The sequence below is a fragment of the Lathyrus oleraceus genome, chromosome 5 (assembly GCF_024323335.1).
Source record: "Lathyrus oleraceus cultivar Zhongwan6 chromosome 5, CAAS_Psat_ZW6_1.0, whole genome shotgun sequence".
Lineage (NCBI taxonomy): Eukaryota > Viridiplantae > Streptophyta > Magnoliopsida > Fabales > Fabaceae > Lathyrus > Lathyrus oleraceus.
Genome location: NC_066583.1, coordinates 580,216,533 through 580,244,464, shown reverse-complemented (window position 1 = coordinate 580,244,464; position 27,932 = coordinate 580,216,533). Strand labels below are relative to the sequence as shown.

The 27,932-nt window shown below is 38.3% G+C and overlaps 1 protein-coding gene across 1 annotated transcript; it reads right to left on the bottom strand.

Moving 5' to 3' along the window:
• Nucleotides 1–101: 101 nt before the first annotated feature.
• LOC127082189 (uncharacterized mitochondrial protein AtMg00810-like) lies at nucleotides 102–8,060 on the bottom strand. The gene is made up of 4 exons (XM_051022424.1): nucleotides 7,859–8,060; nucleotides 7,514–7,642; nucleotides 595–732; nucleotides 102–118 (listed from the first exon to the last, which is right to left on the bottom strand). Exons 1-4 carry the CDS (start codon nucleotides 8,058–8,060, stop codon nucleotides 102–104), a joined length of 486 nt encoding a protein of 161 aa, XP_050878381.1.
• Nucleotides 8,061–27,932: the final 19,872 nt, after the last annotated feature.

The window sequence follows — 27,932 nt, the reverse complement described above, 5'->3', positions numbered from 1 at the left end:
CAACATGGGTAAATCGATTTACTCAGTGCCAAATATGCCAAATACAAAAACCAGTGCTACTGTTTTATGTGTAAATCGATTTACATCATGAGTAAATCGATTTACTCAGTGAAAAAAGCTAAAAAACCACATATTTTTAACAAAGATTCATGCAAGAGACACCCAATGAATCATGTAAAAGAAAGGAGTAGAAGTGGAGATCCATGAAATAAATTGCAAATGTAAATAGATGAGTTGGAAATGTATGTGCACCTTTGATTATTGATATGTTTTTGCCAAATTATATGTCACATTCATCTAGAATCCCAAGTTCCCTTCGAATTTTGTAAAATGGTTCTTGCGCCAAAGGTTTTGTGAAGATGTCGGCAAGTTGATTATGAGTATCCACAAATGTGACTTCGACATCTCCTTGAATCACGTGGTCACGAAGAAAGTGATGCCGAATGTCAATATGTTTGGTTCTTGAGTGCATGACCGGATTCTTTGTAATGTTTATTGCACTTGTGTTGTTACAACGAAGAGGAATGCATCCAAGATCGAGTCCGTAGTCACGAAGTTGTTGCTTTAGCCAAAGTATTTGAGCGTAACAGCTACCTGCGGCTATGTATTCTTCTTCGGCAATGCTTAGAGCAACACATGCTTGTTTCTTGCAAGCCCACGAAACTAATGCATTTCCAAGGATGTGACATGTACCACTAGTACTTTTTCTATCTGTTTTACAACCTGCATAATCTGTGTCAGAATAACCAATTAACTTACAAACACTACCTTTAGGATACCATAAGCCAACGTTGGTTGTTCCTTTGAGATACTTCATGATTATTTTGACCGCCGTGAGATGTGACTCCTTTGGATTTGCTTGGAAGCGAGCACATAAACACACGCTAAACATTATGTCAGGACGGCTTGCCGTCAAATATAATAAAGAACCAATCATACCTCGATACTTCGTAATATCAATTGACACACCCGATTCGTCTTGATCAACATAGGTTCCGGAGCCCATTGGTCTTGACATTGCTTTACAACCATCCATTTCAAATCTCTTTAACAACTCTTTGCAATACTTTGATTGGTTGATAAAGATTCCGTCTTTTAGTTGCTTGATTTTCAATCCAAGGAAGTAGTTCATCTTTCGCATCATAGACATTTCAAATTCACCTTGAATTATCAACGCAAATTCTTCACATAGTTCTTTGTTGGTTGAACCGAAGATTATGTCGTCTAAGTAGACTTGAACAAGTAAGGTGTTCCCTTTTATCTTCTTGATAAATAAAGTCTTGTCTACTTTGCATTTTTCAAAACCTTTTTCACATAGAAAATTACTTAGACGATCATACCATGCCCTTGGTGCTTGTTTTAATCCATAGAGCGCTTTCTTCAATTTGTATACATGTGAAGGATGCTTGAAGTCTTTAAAGCCCGGGGGTTGTTTGACATAGACTTCTTCATTGATGTAGCCGTTCAAGAAGGCGCTTTTGACGTCCATTTGAAATAACTGAAAATTCATTGAACATGCGTAAGCAAGTAATAAATGAATAGCTTCTAACCTTGCAACCGGAGCGAAAGTTTCTTCAAAGTCGATTCCTTCTTCTTGATTATACCCTTGAGTGACCAATCTTGCTTTGTTTCGAACAATTATTCCATTCTCATCAAGTTTGTTCTTAAACACCCATCTTGTTCCAATGATGTGCTTACCACTTGGTCTAAAAACAAGTTCCCGAACTTGATTTCTCTCGAATTGGTTTAATTCTTCTTGCATAGCAACAATCCATTGATCATCTCCTAGAGCTTCATCAATTTTAGAGGGTTCTATTTGCAAAGCGAACACCATGTTTAAGCATGCATCCTTGAGATTCAATCTTGTAGCAACACCTTGACTAATGTCACCAATTACTTTGTCAATAGGATGATCTTTATGAGTCCTCCATTCCTTAGGTAGATCATTTTCATTTGACTCTTGTTGAATCGGTTCTTCTTGATTTTGGTTTGAAGTATCTTCTTTAGGAATTTCTATAAAATCATCATCATCACAAACAATAATTTCCTCTTTCAAGGGGTTAGATTCGTCAAACTTAACATGCATGGATTCTTCTATATTTAAAATTCTTTTATTATAAATTCTATATGCTTTATTTGTAAGAGAATAACCAAGAAAAATACCTTCATCCGATTTTTCGTCGAACTTACCAAGGTTGTCTTTGTCATTGTTAAGGACAAAGCACTTCCATCCAAAGATATGAAAGAAAGCAATGTTGGGTTTCCTTCCTTTGAAGAGTTCATATGGAGTCTTCTTTAGGATAGGTCTTATGTTAACTCTATTACTTACAAAACATGTCGTGCTAACTGCATCCGCCCAAAAATACTTAGGAAGATTTGAGTCGCTAAGCATTGTTCTTGCAAGTTCCACCAATGACCTATTCTTTCTTTCAACTACTCCATTTTGTTGAGGAGTCCTTGGATACGAGAAGTTGTGAAATATACCTTGATCTTCACAAAAGTCTTCAAAAGAAGTATTATGGAATTCTCCACCATGATCGCTTCTTATGGAGGCAATTGTTAATGATTTCTCATTTTGAATTTGCTTTGCATACTTCTTGAATGCTTTGAATGCATCACTTTTCTGCACTAAAAAGAATGTCCAAGTATATCTAGAATAATCATCAACAATAACTAAAGCATATAAGTTACCTCCGAAGCTTCTTGTTCTTGATGGACCAAATAAGTCCATATGTAACAATTGTAGTGGCCTAGAAGTGGACACCACATTCTTGGATGTGAAAGTTGATTTGGTTTGCTTCCCTTTTTGACAAGCATCGCAAAGTATATCTTTGATGAACTTTATCTTTGGCAATCCAATGACAAGGTCATGTTTTACTAACTTATTCAAGTGCTCCATGTGAATGTGAGCAAATCTCTTATGCCATAACCATGAGTCGTTGTTATTTGCCATAAGACACTTAACCTTCAAAGAGACATCATCAAGGGAAATCATGAAAATATTATTAATTCGCTTACCTATAAGCATTACCTCTCGTGTGACTTCGTCTTCAATTAAACATTCATCTTTTGTGAACCTTATTTTGAATCCTTTGTCACAAAGTTGGCTTATGCTTAAGAGGTTGTGCTTTAGTCCTTCGACATATAGCACATCTTCGATGGATATAAAATTTGGTGCACCTACTTTGCCTATGCCAAGAATTCTTACTTTGTTGTTATCTCCATAAGTAACATAACCCTTGGACTTAAGCATTAGATCTGAAAATTTGTGCACATCACCAGTCATATGCTTGGAGCACCCACTATCCAAATACCAAAGATTTGATGTGGCCTTCAAGCATACCTACAAAACAAAATTAAGTTTTGTTAGGTACCCAAATTGATTTGGGTCCTTTATAATTAGTACCTTTCTCAACCCATACATAATGCCCCTTTGTTACACTAAAGTTTCTAACATAGCAAGCATTAGGTGTATGGCCAATAATACCACAATAAAAACAAGTTGGTTCAAAATTGCTTTTATATCTAGGAACATATGACTTTTTCTTTGTAAACCTTTTCTTTTTAGGATGTTGATGCACAACTTTTGGTGTGTTGACTCTTTCTTTTGGAGATTGATCCTTAGGCCTAACAAAGATAGTTTTATTTGAACTTGGTTTAGAAAATTTGGAGTAACCAAGTCCACTTTTGTCATTTGAGTACCTTTGTTGGCTAAGAACCCCTTCCAAACCAATTTGTCCTTTTTCATACCTTTCAAGGACTCTTTTAAGTTGGACAATTTGGAAAGAGAGAGACTCACACTCTAGACATACAAAATTCTTCTTTTCACTAATCATCTTTTGTTTTTCATTTTCAAAACCTTTTTCCAAAAATTTCAATCTTTTCTTCCAAGGAAGAAATTTGTTTCTTTTGAGATGATATATTTTTATAAAGAATTTTGCATTTATTTAACAATTCATTAATTGCATCTTGTGTATCATCATCAAAAAGAGAAAAATCATTACTAACCTCTTCTTCATCATCAGAATGATGAGAAGTCATTAGCGCCAAGTTTGCACATTCCTCTCTATCCGATCCGGATGAAGAACTAATTTCATTGTCCTCCCATGCAAGATATGCCTTTTTGTTCTTGAAATCCTTCTTGCTCTTGAATCCGCCTCTCTTTGAAAGTTTAGGACATTCCGGCTTTATGTGGCCTTGCTTTCCACATTCGTAGCATATTACATCTTGCGTAGATGTGGTGGTCTCCTTTTTCCTGAAATGTCTATTCTTTTTAGCGTTAAAAGATTTATCATTTTCGTTAAAGAACTTACCAAGCCTTTTAACAAGGAGCATAAATTTCTCATCTTCCTCCAATGCGTCATCATCTTTATCTTCTTTTGAGTCTACCTTCAAGGCAATCCCTTTAGATTTCTTTTCTTGATTTTCATGTTTCTCAAGCCTACCAAGTTCTAACTCATGTTCTTGAAGTTTGCCAAAGAGTGATGCGGACGTCATTGTTGAAAGAATTTTCTTTTTGGAGATAGCCGTCACCTTCGGTTGCCATTCTCGAGTCAATGATCTTAGTACTTTAAGATTAAGATCGTCATTTGTAAATGTTTTTCCGAGAGCAATCAAGTGGTTAGTCAAGTGAACAAATCTCTTTTGTAGCGCCACGATGGATTCTCCAGGCAACATTCTAAACATCTCATATTCTTGACTTAATGTATTCAACCTTGATCTCTTTACTTCGGAGGTGCCTTCATGTGTTTCCACTAAGGTGTCCCATATTTGTTTCGCCAATTTGCATTGAGATATGCGGAAGAACTCGTCCATGCTTAAAGCACTTTGAAGAATGTTTATTGCTTTCTTTTCATTTAAGATTTTTTTCTTATTATCTTCATCATACGAACCCTTTATCTTTGGAGTACCAATGCCATTGACCACACTCATAGGATTATGCGGACCATCTTCAACGGCTTCCCATATGCCTTCTCCTTGGGCTTCTAAATGTGCCTTCATGCGGATCTTCCAAAAATCAAAATATTCTCCAGAGAAAAGTGGTGGTTTGTTACTACTTCCACCGTCTTTGAAAACCGGATTCGTGTTTGCGGAAGCCATGCGGATCTTTTAGGAACAGGTTACCTATAACCTGCTCTGATGCCAATTGTAAGTTTAAAGAGTGCCTTAGAGGAGGGGGGGGGGGATGAATGAGGCACTTAGACGATTTTCCGAATTTTCCACGGTTTATTGAGTTTTACTTTCTTGAGATGCTTATGTGATGAAAACGCGGTAAAGTGCGGAAAGTAAAGAACACCACGATGTATAGTGGTTCCCCTCACAGATCGAGAGTACTCCACTCCCCTTTCAACACAAAAGAGAATTCACTATCTGTTATGACTTGTACACGACAGAAACAATCACCAAGAACAACCTCTTGTGATTCACCAAGTTGATATGAGAACAATCCTCTCAAACTCATCTCTCTTGCTTCCAACAATCCTGGACAGCAAGGTGTTTACAAAACACACAATCTTATTTTTTAACAACTCTAAAAAATAAGATATGGATTACAATAATGGATTGAATATAAAGTTTGTAGTATAATGATCACTCAAAGTGATATATCAATTTGTTTTATCTTTTCTTCCAATAAAAATAATTCACAACACAAAAATATTAGATTGCTCAAGAATTTTCTATTTTGAATGATATGAAAATATGCAGAAAAATCTTGAATGAAGATTTAAAACAATAAGTGTGAATTCTGAAAATTCTAAGAGATTGATTGGAAGAGGTGAAATTTGAATTTGAAGGATCATGTATTTATATGCACATAACACCTCAAATGAAACATGGTAATGTTTTGAAAGAATCATGAACAATTGTCAAAGATGAAATGAAAAGATTCCATGAAATGGTGCATGAAGAGGTGTATGAACAGCCACTGATTTTTCAGAAACGCACAGTGGTAAATCGATTTACATAATGGGTAAATCGATTACCATGTTGCAACGTTTAAAAATTTTCAAAATCTTTCAGTGGTAAATCGATTTCCCTAAGAGGTAAATCGATTTACCTAGTTAAAAAACTTAAAATTTCGCTTCTGGAAAAGTAATGCTCCAGTGGTAAATCAATTTCCCTAAGTGGTAAATCGATTTACCTAAGTGAAAAAATTAATTTTTGCTTTTAAAAAATTTGTAAGCTTCAGTGGTAAATCGATTTCCCTTAAAGGTAAATCGATTTACCCAGTTTGAAAAATGAGAAATGTGATTCTAAGACATTTTCCATGCACTATAAAAAGTTATGCAATAGCCATATGAATACCTGAGCATCTAAGACTTTTAGTGAAAGTAAGTATTCTCATCATACCTTCTTGAAGTGAAAAGCTTAACTTCTTGAATCAAGATGCTTTATCATAGAATAAAATCTTTGCCTTCTTGTTGCTTGGAGTTTTGTCTTCATCAAAAACATTCATCATAGAGAAGCTTGACTTCATATTCTCCCCCTTTTTGATGATGACAAATAATCCTCTCTGATACGTGCAATTTCCGGAAACGAAAATTTCTCCCCCTGAGATGTATAACTCCCCCTAAATTTGAGAAGCTTATGATCATGTTGGCTTGATCATCTTGAAGGAGATTTGTATCATTTGTACCTTAGGAAATTCACAAGCATACAAGCATAATTCATAACACCTTTCTCCCCCTTTGACATTATCAAAAATAAGGGAAAGATGAGTGAAAGATAATCACATGACAACTATAAAATAGAATATACAACATAACTTGTAACAAATACCCTCAAGAGGTTAGAAAGCACAAAAAGAGAAAAGTTTCAGGGGTAAATCGATTTACATCATGGGTAAATCGATTTACCTAGTTCAAAATATGCCAAATACGAAAAAAACAATGCTACTGTTTTATGGGTAAATTGATTTACAGCATGGGTAAATCGATTTACTCAGTGCCAAATATGCCAAATACAAAAACCAGTGCTACTGTTTTATGTGTAAATCGATTTACATCATGAGTAAATCGATTTACTTAGTGAAAAAAGCTAAAAAATACATATTTTTAACAAAGATTCATGCAAGAGACACCCAATGAATCATGTAAAAGAAAGGAGTAGAAGTGGAGATCCATGAAATAAATTGCAAATGTAAATAGATGAGTTGGAAATGTATGTGCACCTTTGATTATTGATATGTTTTTGCCAAATTATATGTCACATTCATCTAGAATCCCAAGTTCCCTTCGAATTTTGTAAAATAGTTCTCGCGCCAAAGGTTTTGTGAAGATGTCAGAAAGTTGATTATGTGTATCCACAAATGTGACTTCGACATCTCCTTGAATCACGTGGTCACGAAGAAAGTGATGCCGAATGTCAATATGTTTGGTTCTTGAGTACATGACCGAATTCTTTGTAATATATATTGCACTTGTGTTGTCACAACGAAGAGGAATGCATCCAAGATCGAGTCTGTAGTCACGAAGTTGTTGCTTAAGCCAAAGTATTTGAGCGCAACAGCTACCATCGGCTATGTATTCTGCTTCGGAAGTGCTTAGAGCAACACATGCTTGTTTCTTGCAAGCCCACGAAACTAATGCATTTCCAAGGATGTGACATGTACCACTAGTACTTTTTCTATCTGTTTTACAACCTGCATAATCCGCGTCAGAATAACCAATTAACTTACAAACACTACCTTTAGGATACCATAAGCCAACGTTGGTTGTTCCTTTGAGATACTTCATGATTCTTTTGACTGCCGTGAGATGTGACTCATTTGGATTTGCTTGGAAGCGAGCACATAAACACACACTAAATATTATGTCAGGACGGCTTGTCGTCAAATATAATAAAGAACCAATCATACCTCGATACTTCGTAATATCAATTAACACACCCGATTCATCTTGATCTACATAGGTTCCGGAGCCCATTGGTGTTGACATTGCTTTACAACCATCCATTTCAAATCTCTTTAACAACTCTTTGCAATACTTTGATCGGTTGATAAAGATTCTATCTTTTAGTTGCTTGATTTGCAATCCAAGGAAGTAGTTCATCTTTCCCATCATAGACATTTCAAATTCACCTTATGCTATCAACGCAAATTCTTCACATAGTTCTTTGTTGGTTGAACCGAAGATTATGTCGTCTACGTAGACTTGAACAAGTAAGGTGTTCCCTTTTATCTTCTTGATAAATAAAGTCTTGTCTACTTTGCCTTTTTCAAAACCTTTTTCACATAGAAAATTACTTAGACGATCATACCATGCCCTTGGTGCTTGTTTTAATCCATAAAGCGCTTTCTTCAATTTGTATACATGTGAAGGATGCTTGAAGTCTTCAAAGACCGGGGGTTGTTTGACATAGACTTCTTCGTTGATCTAGCCGTTCAAGAAGGTGCTTTTGACGTCCATTTGAAATAACTGAAAATTCATTGAACATGCGTAAGCAAGTAATAAACGAATAACTTCTAACCTTGCAACCGGAGCGAAAGTTTCTTCAAAGTCGATTCCTTCTTCTTGATTATACCTTTGAGCGACCAATCTTGCTTTGTTTCGAACAATTATTCCATTCTCATCAAGTTTGTTCTTAAACACCCATCTTGTTCCAATGATGTGCTTACCACTTGGTCTAGAAACAAGTTCCCAAACTTGATTTCTCTCGAATTGGTTTAATTCTTCTTGCATAACAACAATCCATTGATCATCTCCTAGAGCTTCATCAATTTTAGAGGGTTCTATTTGCGAAACGAACGTCATGTTTAAGCATGCATCGTTGAGATTCAATCTTGTAGCAACACCCCCTAAAAGCTGCTAGGAGTGTCTCATTGTCATGCCACGTGCATCGACAACAACTCCCCCGCCCTCGGGTGTTACATGTAACCATTCTCCATCCTCTCCGGCCTCGGGTGTTACATTTCCACCAGCTTCCGCTTGGTTCGTCCCCGAACCACATCGTACTCGGAGAGGTCTAACTCAGATACCATTTGTAACGCCCCAAAAATGCTTTCAGGATTACCGACTAACCCCACAAACCAACACTTGTCTTTTCAGCATGTTTTATCCTCACTCACACGCTTTCCGAAAAACTTCCCAAAAGGTCACCCATCCAAATATTACTCCAAGTCAAACACGCTTAACTATGGAGTTCTTATCTGTTAGGCTACCGAAAAGAAGATGCATCTTGGTGGTATATGTAGTGTCAATTAATCCTTATAAGCCTTTTTTTCTACCATGTAGTCCCATACCTACACAACCTCAGGATCCCTCTCATTCCAATGTGAATTTGGTTTTCCCTAGAAGCTGCTAGGAGTGTCTTATCATCATGCCTCGTGCACCGATAACCATTCCCTCGCCCTCAGGTGTTACATGTAACCATTCTCCTCCCTCTCCGGCCTCGGGTGTTACACATCGCCTCCAACATGTGACCTTTCAGTAACTTCATATAGCTTTAGAAATCTAGAGCAATCTTGAACACTTTAAGACTTCTCTAAGTTGTTATTTTGCTAAAATGCAGTCAATCCAAAGGGTCAATCCAATAGGAACAAGAATCTCCCCCTTTGGTAAATTATGGCAAAATAACTCTTCAAGATACATAACACTTCTTCCAAGTGACAACCAGTAGAAGTACTAGATCTTCAGAGCATTTCAGCAACATCAGCTTCCATGTATCAGAGTTAAGCACCAACAATAACCGAAGTCATAAGCATCAACATTCATATGTTTTCACTTAGTCCATTCAATTTGCGTCAAACTAAACAGACAATCATGTAATCACTCACAAGCTTAGTCATGCATGAATCTAGTATCTCATAGTTAGTAACATACAATCCTACTAACTAACATATATTAGCATGCAATCATTCACATACTTACTCATGTACATAAAAACCAGTTAGTAGTTGATATCATTAAATACTACTAACAAAGGTAATGTTGTTTTCACAAATACAGGGATCAAGACCAGATGTCCTTCCCGATGTTCTAGCATGGAGCACACCATTAGCGCTATCCATATAGGTTTGGTACTAAACAAATACATGTTGCCTAAGCAACACCACCACTCCCACTTTTTGCCATAATTTTACAAAGGGTTAGTCCTTTAACAAAGTCAATATGCATAGATAATAACATACACAAGATCAGTCATGCAAGGGTTATGTTAGCACATACACATCCAGATCATGAAAAATAGCTAGCATCAACATCAAAATACGCACAATCATAAGACTTACCTTAAAAGTACACATATAAAATAGGCTATAAAGCCTTTACAAGTCCAAATACGGGCAAAAAAACTAGGACTATCAGTCTAACTTGACAGGATCAAAATCAATATTCAAGCTTCTCAAGATCTTCATCTAAATCAGAATCAATTGCATCCAGATTCATTAGATCCTTCATAATATCTTCTTCCTTCCTTATATACTCAATATTCGGTTTCTTGACCAAAATTTTCTTGGTGCCATTTCCACCAGACGTTTCAACAATTGAAATGTACTTCTTAACTTCTATAGCCTCCTCGACTTTGTTCAACTATAACTCCAACATATCAATAACCTTCTATGAAGCTCCAATCTCATGGACAAGATTGCTTCCACTAACTTGATCTTGATTCATGTTGGAAGAATGATTTGTAATCTGAGAGTAGAATAAGGCAATATATATGGTTCTCTTGCTTGTAAAGCCAATCCAATTATACCACACCTTATATAACCAAGGAAAACTCCTTATTTGATGTGCCAAAGTGGTCTTAGGGGAGAGAAACATTTTTTCTCTTTTGGCACAACTCCCCAACATTGATTGTTATGGACTCTGAAGAGTGAAAATACCAAGGACACTCCTTAGTATTTTAAATTAATTTCCATCCACAACTTTAGTGAGAATGTCCCATACCAATGTTATGACATAATGTCCTACATTATACTTATTCAACACATGCTTTAGCCTGAGCAATTTCTTATCACGGTTTCCAACTGTAGACATTTCATCTTCACCGGTAGATAATATTACTCTTCCTTGCTCCTTGATAACCCAAGATATTATGTTGTCAACAAAACTCTTCCACTCATATGGATTGTCACCATTGTAACTTAGCATGAGGTTCTCCTTGCTTGTTACACCAACTTTCTTTGATAGTTGTACCACTTCCTCAAATATCAATGCCTCTATTGGCATATTCCTTTTAATTTATGTTATTTTGTGATACACACATATTCCCTTAAGTATTTTCTCATTTGGCCTTTTATGAATATTGAACATGATTACCAAGGAACTTGTTTCAGCAGCTTTCTCGACTTTCCTCTAAGTAGAGCACTTAGCTACCATCATGTTTCTCAAGATATCTAGTACTTCTTGAATAACTTTGATGACATCCTTGTAATTTATTTCTTGGGTATCACCTAAGTATTCCTTCATCTGCTTTTCTTGACACTTAGGAATGTAGCTCACCTCTTTCATCATGCCTTCCTCAAGCTTGTAACACCTCAAAATTTGCCCTCCTCTCTTGGGACTAGCTTAGCATATTGCATATCATTTTGTAGGTCATTAGGCATTGCATATTTGCATATCATGTGGTTACATGGAACAAGTCATCCTCCTAAGTCTTGATCAGAAGATAAAGAGGTTAAGATGCAAGCTAAGGTTTCATGGACTGATCATTAATCATCTGAGGATGTGTGATTCAAATTAGGGTTTCTTGGTTGTCAAGGAGATTGAGCTTCATCTTGGTTGAAATGATACATCATCATCATCATGGTTTTATCATCACCAAGAGATTCCTTATGCTTGATCATATTCCTTGAGATTAGGGTTTTGACCACTGGTCAACCCTAATCAGTTGTATTGGGCCAATCAGGGCTTGGCAAGGAGATGGGGTTTTCAGTGGATATGGGGATCATCATATGGTTATATTGAGCTTATGGAAGCTAGGGTTTCATCATTGAGCCATTTCATCAGGAGTTTGAGGCTCAATTTGATCAGTCAAGCTGAAATTCATCTATCAGTCAGAAAAAGTCAATTGTGGTCAACTGTGCCTGAATTCATGGATTTGAAGGAGGGAGAGGGTTAGAGACACTTCATTCATGTCTAAACAAGTTTCATTTGACATTTCAAACATCAAGAATGAAGAAAATAAAGTCAGATGGAAACTTTCCAAAAATAGAAAGTGACTTGTAATTGAAAATTGCCAAAAATGGAAAGTTTTTCTCCTCAAAATTACATGTCCAAAAATGTTTCAAATGAAATTTTGTTCAACATGAAAGTTGTAGATCTTGCTCTCACCTTTCCAAAAAGTCCAAGAACATGAATTTCTCATTTGTGGTTGGCAAGATATGGATTGATCATTGTCCAAAAAAGTTGAATTTCAAAGTGGCATAACTTTTGATTCACAAGGCCAAATGGAGTGAGGTTTCTTTGAGCAAAATTCTTTTGATGTCCTCTATCCAAAACAAGCATTGTATGTCATGAAAACTCATCACATAAAAAGTCCATTTTTCAAGTGGACCAATTTTGAAAAAGGGAGGGAAAAAGGTGTTTTTGAGAAATAAGCCTTGTTTTCACATGATTCCAATTGCATTAGCTCACCAATACCATTTGAAACTTGCTGCAACAAAAAAATTCTACTGTTACATTGGGTTTGCATAAGTGAGGGTGGATTGGCTAATTACCATTTAGCATAAAAGTGCATTTTCACTAATCACTCACATTTGGCTAAACTTGATTAACAAAATGGATTAGTGCATCATATAAATGGTTAATCATAACAGAAAATCAGATTAACATTCATTCATCTCAGATCTAGATCCAAAATTGCACAATTCTCTCAACTTTTCATCTTCACTTTTTTGCAATTTCTTCACAAGCCTAGCCAAGATCTTCATTGTTTCATCATCTACAATCATTGTTGAAGCTAATTGAAGCAAGATTTCATCACTATCAAGCCAAATCGTGGACTGTTAAAGTGAGGTGCAACAATGGCAAATGGAGATTTCATCAAGATCGTGCGTAATTGAGCAACAAACCTTGTTCCATTCACCTATCCAAGCATCATAGAAGTTCTGTTTTCACATTTCAAGGCTTAAAACGCGCGATTCAACACCTGTGCTTCAAGGAAGGTCAGATTTCGACCTTAATAATTCATGAAATTGTTTGATGCTTTAGATAGATCTCTTAGAGTAGGTAAATCTGCACTTTGAACCGCTGATTTTCGTTGAGAAATGAGAGAGATATATGGATTTGAACATTCATGCATGAAGATGTTTGCATTCGATTCTCTTAAATTAGGATGAATTAGGCTTAATGAATGTGATATTGTTGATGTACGTTGTGAGACCTTTCCATTGATATAAGGTTTGTGTGATTTGGTGAAAAATGTTCATGAGCATATGAAGGTGATGAACGCGTGATGAATGTTAAAAAAAATTTCCAGAATCTTGTTTTGATCCAAAATTGCGCTTGCCTACATGCTGAGTGGTGTTTGTTGTACAGTAGCGCACGCTACTTTTTAAACTTGGACATGCTTCGATTCCGCTTGAGTGCAATTTCACAAATTGCCTTGCCATTTATTTTCATATGCTTCACATAACTTCACATGCCTTCATTTCTTTTTTTTATTTTTTTCATTACTTCCAAAATTCATATCTCATGAAATAATTGTCCAAATTAACTGAAATTTTTTTCACCATGATCCTTGTAATCTCTAGTTTTTTTGTGATTTTTGTGGAAATTGTGCACGTGTGATTTTTGGAATGGCTTAGGGTTTGTTCATGTGTATTCTTTCTTGCACATTGCTTGGTATTTTGATCATGAAATGATGATGCTTAATTGGAAATTCCTGAAATTTTGTGTGCATGATCTAGACATCTTAAGGAGCATTTTGGTATGTAGTTTGTGATTTTATCATTCCTGGTTTGTGAGATATGACCTGATCATTAGAGGTGTGACAATTTGTGTCACACCATGTCTTACTTGATTTCATGGTTTTTGTTACCATGCCATATGAATTTGAAATGAGCTGAAATTTTGCATGTTGATACTTCTGGATGTTAGGTTCACATGTGAATGTTTGTAGAATTTTTGGATGTGTTTCCAATTTGATTGAGAATTTCCTTTCTGTTTGACCAAATGTGGACTTTTTGTGAGTCATGATTTTAATTGATTTGTGAAATTCTTGATATGTATTGGATGGACTTGAAATTTTGTGGAGTGATTATAGACACATTAAAGTTTGCCATGGTTTTGGTTTGGTGCATTTATCATGTTCCTACACTGTTTTATGCTTGCTTGAAGTTGATACATGATATTGTGCCTTGTTTGGACTTGTATGAGCATGCTTTAACTTGATGAATTTAATTGACTTGCTTCCCATTGTCCAATTGGCTTGAAATTTGGCGTGTATATCATGTCATAAGTGCTGTTTAGCCATGAATTTTCCTGGGATTTATTGAATTATTTTTGATTGGATTTGAATTGATTCATTCTGTTTGGTCCTATGAGGTTCTAAATTGCATGTTTGACCATGATTGATGTATGAAATGAAATTGATGAATGATATGAACATGAGACCAATTGGATTTGTTTTTAATTTGATTGAACTTGATTTTGGACAATTTTCATGTTCTGTTTTGAAATATTGATCCCATTTTGACCCTAGGCTTTGTCCTAGGGGTTTGCTTCTCATGATTGAGTTGTGTTTTCAGGACAAAAGGCAAATGGAATGGAGGAATTAATTCACTTGGCTTGAGTTGCTTGTTTTGATTGATGTTGATTAACATTAAGTTTGTTTTGTAGGTGGCTTCTAAGTCATTTGTGTTGAGCATTGGCTTATGCTTTGCTTGATGCATTGCTTATGTACAGTTAACTGTTGACTTTTAGTTTGTCTGTTTGACTGTTTAAGCTGTGTACTGACTGAATTAGATTGATTCAGGTACCTTAGTTGCTATAGTTCATTGTGAACTTGCTTGTGCTGCTGCTTGGTTGTGTTAACTAATTGAGGTAGAATCACTAACTCCATGTAGTCTGGAAGACCTGGCCTGTTACTTGGCCAGGCACCTGTCTGAAGTCCTCCTTAAGAGGCGATGTTTGTGCTTGTTTATTTTTGTCCCCAAGCAGGAAAAGACCTTTGTTAAGGCAATTGGCAGACACAAGAGGTGTGTAGTCCACCTCCTGCTAATCTGTTGAGTCATCCCTTGGCTCACATTACATGTTGATGCCTTGTGGATCCTAACCCAAGATCCATGTACAGTTGTACAGTTGAGTCAGTGTCATAAGTGTAGAAGGGTTCCCACTTTCTGAACCCACACTTCTTTGTCTAAAGCTCTCCCTGGCCAGGGATAAGAGCTGTGAGGCACACCCCTCACTTCCATTTCATCTGGCTTCACCTTGACTCTCAATGTCAGGGTTAAGAGCTAATATCACCTGATACAGTTGGTTTGCTTTTGCAGCCTAACCCTTTGTTTGAGCCCACTCTGTTTGGATATAGTGTGTGCTATTTGTGATTGTTTACTTTGATTGCTTTGCCTGTTTAGGATTAGCTTGCTGCCTGTGCAAGTTAGGATAGAAACCATAACATAGGGCAATGATGCATGATAACATCTAGGCTCGAGTACAGCTCCCTAGTAGTGTGTCTCCCTTTGTATCTGGTTAGGTTAGAATTTCTTTCCCGTTCAGGGGAACTACGTTGCCCTGATCCTCATACCAGATGAGGTACGTAGGCAGGAGGTCGCACGAGATCTCTCCGGGCACCCTTTTTGTTTTTCAACCCTTTTTCTTTTTGTGTGTGTTTGCTTGGCAGTTGCTAGGTTCGAGTGCCTGACTCCTTAGTAACTTGTTGTTGTTTGTTTCTTCTTGTGTGTCGGGATATGGATGTAAGATCAGCGATTGGCTGTCCGTATCCTGATTGTGTTTGTTTGGTTCGGAAGCCGATGTAAGTCCAGCGATTGGCGTTCGGGTTCCATGTTTGCCTGTGTTTGTGTGTGTTTTGTTTGGCGTGCGTGAGCCGAACTACGGCAGCTCTGATTCTCGTTCCAGACGAGATACGTAGGCATAGGATGCGATATCCTAGCGAGCCCTCTCCCCTCTTCCTCCACCTGTGTTGTCTTCAGTGTGTGTGTGTGATGTTTGTTTTAGCAACCTTAACCTATCTTTTGAACGTGGATCCCGTCGAGTACGACGGATGCGTAGGGGTGCTAATACCTTCCCTTCGCATAACCGACTCCCGATCCCATTCTCTTTGGTCGCGAGACCATGCTTTTCCCAGGTTTACTTCGAGCGTTTCCTTTCCCTCTTTTGGGATAAATAACGCACGGTGGCGGCTCTGTGTTGTTTTGTTTCAGCCCGCCGGTTGTTTTTCGCGGATGCGACAGCTGGCGACTCTGCTGGGGACTAGACAGTTGACCTATTGCTGGTCCATCTTCCCTAAGCGAGTCTCTCCTAGCGTTCTAGGATAGCTTAGGTTGCTTGTGCCGCTTTATTTATTGCATTTATTATTCTGTTGTGTATATATTTGCATAGATACTTGCATGCATCATACTATCATGTCGCTGTCCTCTGTACAGGTGGTTCCGTTGTTTTGGGGTGGGTGTTCTGAGTGGGGCTAAAACCCAGGCCCGAGTATACACCTAGGATTAGTGTGGTCTCACGTTCCTCACATGCTGGTTGGGCATGTTGTTGCAACGTGACATACCACAATCCGGACGAGGTTCATCTGAGAGTGCTCTTCCTCAGTGGGGTTTTCCACTTTGGTTGGGTTACCTCTTTTGAGCTATTGACTTCGGTGACCGATCATTTCCCAGATCTTTGGTTTAGACGATATTAAGAGAGCTGCAGCGGCAGACCCGAAAGGGCAAACCCGTTGAGTATCTTTGCCCGATTGTCGAGACTATTATCCGCCTTAGGATGACCTGATTAGAATTTACCTGTGAGGGGAGGGTGATTCTTACAGATGCATGTTCTGTCGGTGACTTTGATGGTGACTATTGGTTCCGTTGATCAGAGTCCTATTTATAAGTCGGATTTATGGGCATTTATTTCCGAGACGCCGAAGTGCTGTCCGTGTTATTTATCAGTGGGGATCCGTTTATTTCAGGATTCCCCGGGCCGATTCAGAGATTGTTGTGGATATCTGTTCAGAGATTGTGTGATGATGATGGTGATGTATCTTTCAGTTCCGTTTATTTCGGAATCCCAAGTCGGACTTCTGGTTAATCAGTACCTCAGATGGTTGGTGATCAGTTCAGAGATCAGGGTTCAGTGCAACAGATGTTCAGATCAGATGACTTGGAGGATGGCACAATGCATTGCATTCATTCATCAGCATCATCACATTCTGCATTTATCTGCATCTAACACATGTTTATCCATATGCAGGGACATTTTTGATCGAGATCCTGGTTGAGAGACTTCTTGCTCAGATATGAGGCCCGGTTTGAAGGACGATGTGGTCTACAGTTTCTTTGACCCAGAGATCAGTGTGCTGAAGGATATGATTGCTTTGATTACACCCGACCATGTGGGGATGTTCAGAGAGGCATACGGGGGTATTCTGAAGATGGTTTTCAGACTCACTGACAGAGATAGGAGCGCCATCCATACTCTCCTCCAGTTCTATGATCCTGGTTTGAGGTGCTTCGTCTTCCCAGATTACTTATTGGGGCCTTTGATGGAGGATTATGCTGGTATCTTGGGCATTCAGATCAGAAATCAGGTTCCTTTCTATTCTACTAAGGAAGAGCCTGAAATTGGAGGAATTTCCCGTGCTCTTTATTTGAGTCCGGAGATGGTTAAGGGGAGTCTGAAAGAGAAGGGGAAGTTGCCTGGTTTCCATCTGAGTTTCCTAGAGGCTAAGGCCAAAGAGCATGCTGAGTTGGGTAACTGGGAAGCTGTTTGTGCTTTGATTGCTGTGGGCATTTATGGGATTATTCTGTTTCCTAATCAGAAGAGCTTCGTGGATATTAATGCCATTCGCTTGTTTGTTCAGAGGAATCCTATCCCTACCTTGATCGGAGATGTCTATTACTCGGTCCATAACAGGAACGAGAAGCGGCGTGGGGGATTGATTCGATGTTGCACTCAGTTGCTATACAAGTGGTTTATGGGATATTTGCCTACCAGGGGTGCTTTTGTTCTTCTTGGCCAAAATGTCAATTGGGCGACCAAGCTGATGGGTTTGAGGGCCAAATACATAGCTTGGACTCACAGTAGTGGGAATGGACAAGACTTCATTTGCAGTTGTGGGAGTTTTCCCAATGTGCCACTTATAGGAGTTCAGGGTTGCATTAATTATAACCCGACACTTCTTAAGAGACAAATGGGATTCGCTATGGAGCTTCCTCCTTTAAAGAGTGAGATTCAGGAAACTTTGTACTTCCCGGTTGAGGGCAATCAGGCCAGGTTGAAGCAGGTATCTGATGCATGGCGCAGTATTCAAAGGAAAGGCAAGTTTTCTTGGGGCAGAGCCAATAACAGGTCTTTTCCTCCGTTCGATGACTGGCTCAGTAAGAGAATGGAGCTTACTTGTCTACCGTTTCCTATGGTTGATCCTGTAAGAACAAAAATTGTTCTACAACAGATTCCATGATTTTGATGATAACAAAGGATGAAACCAAAAATGGCACCCTAACGAAAAGTTTCTAAGTGTGCAGGGTTCTAAGGAAAGAAGGAAGAAATTATCAGATACAAATTATCAGAAGACCAGAAGCATCTGAAGTAGAAACACGTTTGAGAAAGTCTAACTCTGAGCAAAACAGCAAAGTATCAGAAGCATCTGAACAAGAAGTACGCTCTAGAAGTTCTGACTTTGAACAACGTATGTCAAACTCCAGAAGTTCTCAGCGCTATCTAAAGTAACCATCAGAACTCAAAACAGATCAACATCAGAAGTTAGATAGCAAGATTCCAAGATCTCCAGAAACACGAAGACTCTGATTATGGAATTGCTAAATAAGGAAGAGTAACGTTAACTTCAAGTAAAGTTATGGAAATGGACTTCCTAATACAGAAAGAGACGTTAACTCCAAATTCAAATGAATAGGAACTATTTTTGGAAAGTAGTCATTCAAGAAGAGAAAGTTGCTTTGGCAACAAGCAAAGTTATGGCACTAATTATTATTCAAGAGTCATTACCTGCTATGATTTTTCAACGGATCCTCCTCTTCTATATAAAGGACTGCAAATCAACATTGAGAGACACAAGTACAATATCACAAGATTTTACTGAAACATCAATTTTTGAGAGGTTAGAGAAAGCAAGCATACAAAAACAATCTTCATCTCTCTCAACATTTCACCAAGCTTTTGCTTGAAACGTTAAACACCTTGTTCTTACTGTTGTAATATTTACTTATCTTAGAATCACTCTAAATTACATAAGCTTTTATCTTTGTTGTATTTCCTCAAGTGACTCTGTGTAGTCTGTATACTTGAGAGGACTAAGAGATCTTTCTCTTAGACGTTATTTGTAATCAATCTTTCAAGATTAGTGGATTAAGTTCTTGTTGAAGGCGAAATCACCTTGGCCGGGTGGACTGGAGTAGCTTTGTGTTATAAGCGAACCAGTATAAAAATCCTTGTGTGATTTTTATTTTGAAAAAGCGCTTATTTTCCAAACAATTCAAACCCCCCTTTCTTGTTTTTCTCACCTTCAATTGGTATCAGAGCTCCGGCTTTGTTATTGATTTTCTAATCAAACACTTAACAGTGTAGAGAGATCCAGAACGAGAAAAACTATGGCCCACACAAATGAAAATGATAGTTACAATGCTAAGCCTCTTGTCTTTGATGGAGAGAAATTCGATTACTGGAAAGATAGAATCGAAAGTTTCTTTCTAGGCTATGATTCTGATCTCTGGGACATTGTCACAGATGGATACAAACCTCCTGTCACAGAGGATGGAGCTGAAGTTCCCAGAAGTAAAATGTCAGATGATCAGAAGCGAGTTTTCAAGAATCATCACAAGGCCAGAACCATACTCCTCAATGCTATATCTTACAACGAGTATGAAAAGATCACCAACAGAGAAACAGCCAAAGACATACTTGACTCTCTGAGGATGACTCATGAAGGAAACTCTCAGGTCAAAGAGACAAAGGCTCTGGCGCTTATCCAGAAATATGAAGCTTTCAAAATGGAAGATGATGAAGCCATAGAGGCAATGTTCTCTAGATTCCAAACTCTGATTGCAGGTCTCAAAGTTCTAGACAAAGGATACACAACTGCAGATCATGTCAAAAAGATAGTCAGAAGTCTGCCAAAGAAATGGAGACCCATGGTTACTGCTCTGAAGCTGTCAAAGGATCTGAGCAATATCAGTCTTGAAGAACTTGTCAGCTCCCTCAGAAGCCATGAGATAGAACTAGAGGAAGATGAGCCTCAGAAAAGGAACAAGTCCGTAGCATTAAAGTCCAGATATGAAAGACGCAAACCTGACAGAACCAAAGCTCTCCAGGCAGAAACTGAAGATACTGATGACTCTGAACTAGAAGATTCTGATGATGAAGAAGAATTGTCCCTCCTGACCAAAAGAGTTAAACAACTCTGGAAAAAGAGGAACAACAACTTCAGAAGACCAAGACCCAGAGGGGATCGATCAGAATCAACCTCAAAAGGTAAAACTAACAAAGATATTACTTGTTATGAATGTAAAGAAACAGGTCACTACAGGAATGAATGCCCCAAGCTAAAGAAAGACAATTCTAGAAAAGAAAGCTTCAAGAAAAATACCTTCAGGACAAAGAAAGGATTGATGGCTACCTGGGATGATAGTGAATCTGAGTCATCAGAATCTGACTCTGATGAAAAGGCCAACGTGGCACTTATGGCTACCACATCCAGGAGCAGCTCAGATGAAGAATCTGAAGAGGTATTTTCTGAACTCTCTCGATCTGATCTAGAATCATGCTTTTCAGAAACTCTTAGCTCATATCAGAAATTAAAACAAAAGCTTAAAAACATAAAAGGCTGTTTTAAAGCAAAATTTGAAGAATGTGGCAAGCTTGAGATGACAATTCTAGAGCGGGAAGATACAATCAGATCTTTGACATTAGAAAGAGATGGAGCTAAAAGAAAAAGCTTAGAATTAGAAGAAGCATTGTCTCAAGCACCACAAACTTCAAATAAATTAATTTATGAATACGAAGAAGCCTTTCAAGAATTTCTGAAAAATGGAATAGGTAGGAGTATTATGGCATCCATGATTTATGGAGTTAGTCAGAACAATAAAAAGGGAATTGGGTATGATCCTAAGGAAGTTAAAACTTCTTCTAGTGACCAACTTAAATCTCCATTTTCATATCACTACACACACACACAAGAACAAAAATTTGAAAATGCTAGAAAACCCAAAGTTATAAGAAACTCTGGGAAGACTAATCAAAAAGGACCCAAGAGATTCTGGGTACCGAAAGATAAGATTGTTTATGTTGCAGATATCCTATGCAGCAAAGTTCAGACACCAGTCATGGTACCTGGACTCTGGATGCTCGCGACACATGACGGGAAGAAAGTCTATGTTCCAAAGTCTGGAACTTAAAGACGCTGGATTTGTAGGTTTCGGAGGAGATCAGAAAGGAAGGATCAGAGGCTCCGGAACTATTGGTAATGGTACTCTTCCCTCTATATCTGATGTCCTTTATGTAGAAGGATTAATGCATAACTTATTATCCATAAGTCAATTAAGTGATAATGGTTATGATGTAATCTTTAATCAAAAAACATGTAAAGCCATAAATCAAAACAATGGTTCAGTCCTATTCACAGGTAAGAGGAAAAACAACATTTATAAAATCAATCTTTCTGATTTAAAAGAACAAAAAGTCAAATGTCTGATGACTGTTCACGAAGAGCAATGGGTGTGGCATAGACGTTTGGGACACATTAGCATGAGGAAACTTTCTCAGCTAAATAAACTCGAGTTATTCAGAGGCCTACCTAAACTGAAGTTTTCTTCAGATGCTCTGTGTGAAGCATGTCAGAAAGGAAAATTTTCAAAAACAACCTTTAAAAAGAAAAATGTTGTTTCTACCTCTAAGCCTCTGGAACTTCTCCACATTGACTTATTTGGTCCTGTGAAAACAGCATCAGTCAATGGAAAGAAGTATGGACTAGTCATTGTTGATGATTACAGTCGCTGGACATGGGTGAAATTCCTAAAGCACAAGAGTGAGTCTCACTCTGTATTTACTAGTTTCTGCTCCAAAGTGCAAAAAGAATTTGACTCTAAAATTATTAGAGTCAGAAGTGATCATGGTGGAGAATTTGAAAACAAAGATTTTGAGGAATTATTTGACTCTAATGGAATATCCCATGATTTCTCCTGCCCTAGAACTCCACAACAAAATGGAGTTGTAGAGAGGAAGAATAGGACACTCCAAGAGATGGCCAGAACCATGATCAATGAATCTAATGTGGCAAAGCATTTTTGGGCAGAAGCTGTAAATACAGCATGTTACATTCAGAATAGAATCTCTATAAGACCTATTCTGGAAAAGACTCCCTATGAACTGTGTAAAGGAAGAAAACCAAACATTTCATATTTTCATCCTTTTGGATGTTCTTGCTTTATCTTAAACACTAAAGAACATCTGAACAAGTTCGATTCCAAAGCACAGAAAGGTATTATGTTAGGATACTCAGAACGCTCCAAAGGCTACAGAGTATACAACACAGAAACCAAAATTGTGGAAGAATCAATTCATGTCAGATTTGATGATAAGCTTGACCCTGAAAAGTCAAAGCTAGTTGAAAATTTTGCAGATTTAGAAATCACTCTTGCAGGATCTGATAAAACTCCAGAAGCAACTGTCACTCAGAACTCTGAAGAAATTAAATCCCCAGAAATCCCAAGGAAAGTTAAAAGTCGTATCAATGTATCTGAAGATTTGATTCTGGGAAACAAAGACGAACCTGTTAGAACCAGATCTACCTTCAGGACCTCTGAAGATACTCCTCTGGGACTAGTGTCTCTGATTGAGCCTACGTCCTGTGATGAAGCACTTCAAGATAACGACTGGGTTTCAGCCATGCAAGAAGAATTAGATCAATTCACAAAGAATGATGTCTGGGATCTTGTTCCAAAGCCCAGAGGCACTCACGTTATTGGAACCAGATGGGTATTTAGAAACAAGCTGAATGAGAAAGGAGAAGTCGTCAGAAACAAAGCTCGACTGGTAGCTCAAGGTTATAGTCAACAAGAAGGTATTGATTATAATGAAACTTTTGCTCCAGTCGCAAGGTTAGAATCTATTCGTCTTCTTGTATCTTTTGCTATTAACCATTCTATTAAACTATATCAAATGGATGTCAAGAGTGCATTCCTTAATGGTTATATATCAGAAGAAGTGTATGTCAACCAACCTCCAGGTTTTGAAAATTCAAATTTTCCAGAACATGTTTTTAAACTTAAAAAATCTTTATATGGACTTAAACAAGCTCCCAGAGCTTGGTATGAACGTTTAAGCAATTTTCTTCTGGAACACAATTTTATCAGAGGGAAAGTTGACTCCACACTCTTCTGTAAGAACCTTAACAATGATCTCATGATATGCCAGATATACGTTGATGATATTATTTTTGGTTCAGTTAACGCCTCTGTTTGTCAAGAATTCTCTAAGTTAATGCAGGCAGAATTTGAAATGAGCTTAATGCAAGAACTAAAGTTCTTTCTGGGAATTCAAATTAACCAAACTTCAGAAGTTACATATGTTCATCAAAGCAAATATATTAAATATGTTCTGAAGAAATTTGACATGGCTGACTGCAACTCTGCAAAAACTCCAATGCATCCAACATGCATTCTTGAAAAGGAAGAAGTAAGCGCAAAGGTTTGTCAGAAGCTCTATCGAGGTATGATAGGCTCTCTTCTCTATCTGACTGCTACTCGTCCTGATATTCTCTTTAGTGTCTGTCTCTGTGCTAGATTCCAATCAGATCCTAGAGAATCTCATTTAACAGCAGTTAAGAGAATTCTCAAGTATCTGAAAGGAACTCCTAACCTGGGCCTGATGTATAAGAAAACATCAGAGTATAGACTTTCTGGTTACTGTGATGCAGATTATGCAGGAGATAGACTAGAACGAAAAAGCACATCTGGAAATTGCCAGCTTCTGGGAAACAATCTAATATCCTGGGCTAGCAAAAGACAGTCAACTATCGCTCTATCAACTGCAGAAGCAGAATATATCTCAGCATCACTGTGCACAACTCAGATGCTCTGGATGAAGCATCAGTTAGAAGATCTGCAAATCTTTGAGAGTAACATTCCTATCTTCTGTGATAATACTGCTGCCATTTGTCTAAGTAAGAATCCCATTCTACATTCCAGAGCTAAACACATTGAAATAAAACATCATTTTATCAGAGACTATGTTCAGAAAGGGATAGTAACATTGAAGTTCATTGATACAGATCATCAATGGGCAGATATCTTTACTAAGCCTCTAGCTGAAGATAGATTTCTTTTTATCTTAGAAAATCTGAACATTCAAAATTGCCCTGAATGAAGTGTGGCTCTGAAGATGTAAAATGCGATTCTGACATAAACAAATGTGTTTCTGCCTCTGACTCTGATACTTCTACCAGTTAAGAAGATATATGAGTTAGAAATCTCCAGGAACTAATCCTTTGGTATTCCTGAAGATCAGATACATCAACACGTGGAGCACTTAGCTTCTAACCCTAGAACTTCTAGACAGCTGTCCAGAAGAAAAACGTTTAAGATCTCCTCGAGCAGTGTGCATACTATTGGGATTAGACATTCATTAATGAGCCTTAATCATTTTCCCCCAAGTGTGCTAACTTGTGCTTTGTGCTAACGCTGAATAGGGTGTCGTTTTGCATGTGTTTTTCGTTTAGGGTATTTAAACACTTTTCTCACATTTCACACACTAATCACTCTCACTCACTCTCAAACCCTCTCTGAAGCATTTCTACAAACTCTTCATCTTCACCTTCATCTTCATCAACTATGGATGCTCAACAACAACAAGTTTTCAACTTTTCTCAGCAAATGGAATCCAACACCACTGCCCAAAGTTCAAGCATTCCAACTCCAACTGTTACAGGCGTTTCCATTACTCTAGTGTACAAGGAACCCCATATTCTTGATCGTCAACCTCACATTAACCTAGCAACTCCCTTTGAGGGACTGGATGTGTTATGTGAAACACTGGTGGACTTCGACAACATGAGGAGAAATGGAGTAGATCTTACTGAAGAACTCCGTATACAAGGGTGGGAAAACTACTTCCAAAGGCTTTATGGCCCTGTTTACCCAAATCTCATCAAAGAATTCTGGAGATTTGCTGATGCTGATGACCACTTCATCGTCTCCTTCGTATTAGGGGTAAAGATAGTGATTACTGAAAAGTCAATTGCTTCTTTACTGAACATGGAGAAAACTGGAGGAAAAAGGATTTACAACATCAACCCTAGGTCAAAACGCATTGCTGAAGTAATCAATCCAACCATCTTCAAACTCAACACTGAAGGAAATCCTTCAAAGAACAAAGAGCTTCATCAGAACCTCAGAGTATGGCTCAAGATCATTCTGGGAACCATTCATCATCGCCCAGCATCAAACTCCTCTGACTACATCAATGCAGATCAGAAGTGCATTCTTTATTGCATTCACAAGGGTGTAAAGCTCTGCCTTCCTGCACTTCTCTTCAGATATCTCAGAGACTCTGTAAGGGAGACAAGAAACAACATGAAACCCAGATCCTACATCCCTCTAGGAAGGCTTATATCTGATGTTTTCATTGAGAATGGGTTGGTAGATCATCTGGAGAAGAACAGGCTGATGGAAGATCTGGCGATAGATACTGGAAAGCCTCTGAACGCCAGAAATCTGAAAAGCATGGGAATTCTGAAGAAGATTCAAGTCAGACCCACTATGGATACCTCCTGGGATGCCTTGAAAGATCAGAGGAAGCTACCCCATGGTCTTGCAAGGTTCTTCAAAAATGAACCTGTAGATGCAATCCTCCACTACATGCAGCGTCTGAAGGATGAAGGAGTCGACATCTTTGACTTCAGACTGGATGAGTGTCTAGAGTCAGAAGAAGACTTTGTCAGATTCAAAAGAGGTCCCTCTAAGCATAAGTCTTCAAAGGCAAAGAGAGCAAGAATAGGAGAAACTTCTGGAACCAGATCTCCAGCGCCTCTGCAAGAAACTACTGGTACGTCTGCTCCCTCTATTCCCTCTGAACAACTTATGGCTTCTTCTAATCCTCTCCCAACACCACCCATATATACAACCTCTGAAACCCCACCTTCTACAACCAGAACCTCACTACCTCCACCTCAAATTAATCTTGCCCAAACATCTTTACCACGTTCTGAAGAAATGAGCCAAACCACTTCCTCTTCATCATCTTCAGCCCCAGAATCACCCCCATACCTTGACCTCTCCTCTGACCAAGAATACTCTGATCCTAACTCTCCAACCTTAGCCCAAATTTAGGCTCAAAACCTTGCTTCACAACAACCAACACAATCTGAAGCAACTTCACCTCCCCCAGAACAAACAACCAACATACCTTCTGAACCTGAACCTGAAGCTGAAACTGAACCTCTAACATTAGACTTAAACCCTCTTTACGCTTCACCCCAAAGATCTGAACCTCAACCTGAAGCAGAACCTGAACCTGAACCTGAAGCTGAACCTGAAGCTGAACCTGAACCTCTAACCTTAAATCTCAGCCCTCCAACCTCTTCACCTCAAACCTCTGAACCTGACCTTTCTATACCTACCCTTGAGGAAGCCATAATGCTGTTCGCAGGGGCTTCAGTACAAAAGGTCAAGTCTCTGACCATTAACTCTGAGGTCAGTGATGATCCTGACTCTGTAAGGACACACTGGAACAGAGTCATTGGCTGGATGACCTCTGAGGCTTTTAAACTGAAGCACATCTCTGAACAAGTCAGAAACGACTTTATCAGAGATGCTGAGGCAAGACTCCAGGAAAGACTTGCAAGAGAAGCTGAAGCCAGAAGACTGGAAGAAGAGAGACTAGCAAGAGAAGCTGAAGAAGAAGCCAGAAGGCTGGAGGAAGAAAGAGCAAGGGAAGCTGAAATTCTAAGGGTAAAGGAAGCTGAAGCTAAAGCTCTGGCTGATGCTGCTGCTGCTGCCGAAGCTGAGGCACAAGCTGCTGCCGAAGCTGAAGCAAAGGCTGCTGCTGAAGCACAGCAGGCTCTGACTCAGGGGGAGTCCTCTTCTGTTGTTCCTATGGTTATCCAGACGCTGGAAGAATTGAAGAAAGATCAGAAGGAACTTCGTGCCAGAATGGATAAACAAGACTCTGTCAACGACAACATTCAGAACATGCTGGCTCTATTGCTTCAGAGAATGCCTCCGCCTCCCAACCCTTAGGCACTTAGGATTTTGTTGCTTTGCTTTCTTTGTTTCTGATATTTACTTGTTCCTTTTGCCTCTGTTGCTTTTTATCTGAATACAATGTTTTTCTCTTGGATTATTATTATTTTTTTTTGCTATGTCTTTTTGATTCTGACAAAAAGGGGGAGAAGTCATTAATAGCTCTGATGAAAATACTGTCTAAATACCTTAAGCACTCTGCAACATATTTTTCTTAAAAATAAATTTATCTAACTCTAGACTTAAGAAATTGCAGAAGGTATCAAGAAACCTCATTGCTTGGAAGCTCTGGTAAGAACTTCTGAACTCCCTAGCCTATCTCAGGGGGAGCTCTTGTCTATCTGATCTAATATTGTTTATGTTTCATCTGCTAATTAAGTTTGTTTTGTCATCATCAAAAAGGGGGAGATTGTAAGAACAAAAATTGTTCTACAACAGATTCCATGATTTTGATGATAACAAAGGATGAAACCAAAAATGGCACCCTAACGAAAAGTTTCTAAGTGTGCAGGGTTCTAAGGAAAGAAGGAAGAAATTATCAGATACAAATTATCAGAAGACCAGAAGCATC

What these genes read in the sequence shown, in the direction of transcription:
- LOC127082189 (XM_051022424.1), bottom strand. Translation starts at nt 8,060, where the DNA reads ATGGGAAAGATGAACTACTTCCTTGGATTGCAAATCAAGCAACTAAAA. An exon ending in TGATATTACGAAGTATCGAG is followed by an intron (nt 7,643 to 7,858) that starts GTATGATTGGTT and finishes CGGATTATGCAG; the next exon opens with GTTGTAAAACAGATAGAAAA. An exon ending in AGCAGAATACATAGCCGATG is followed by an intron (nt 733 to 7,513) that starts GTAGCTGTTGCG and finishes ATTCTGACACAG; the next exon opens with ATTATGCAGGTTGTAAAACA.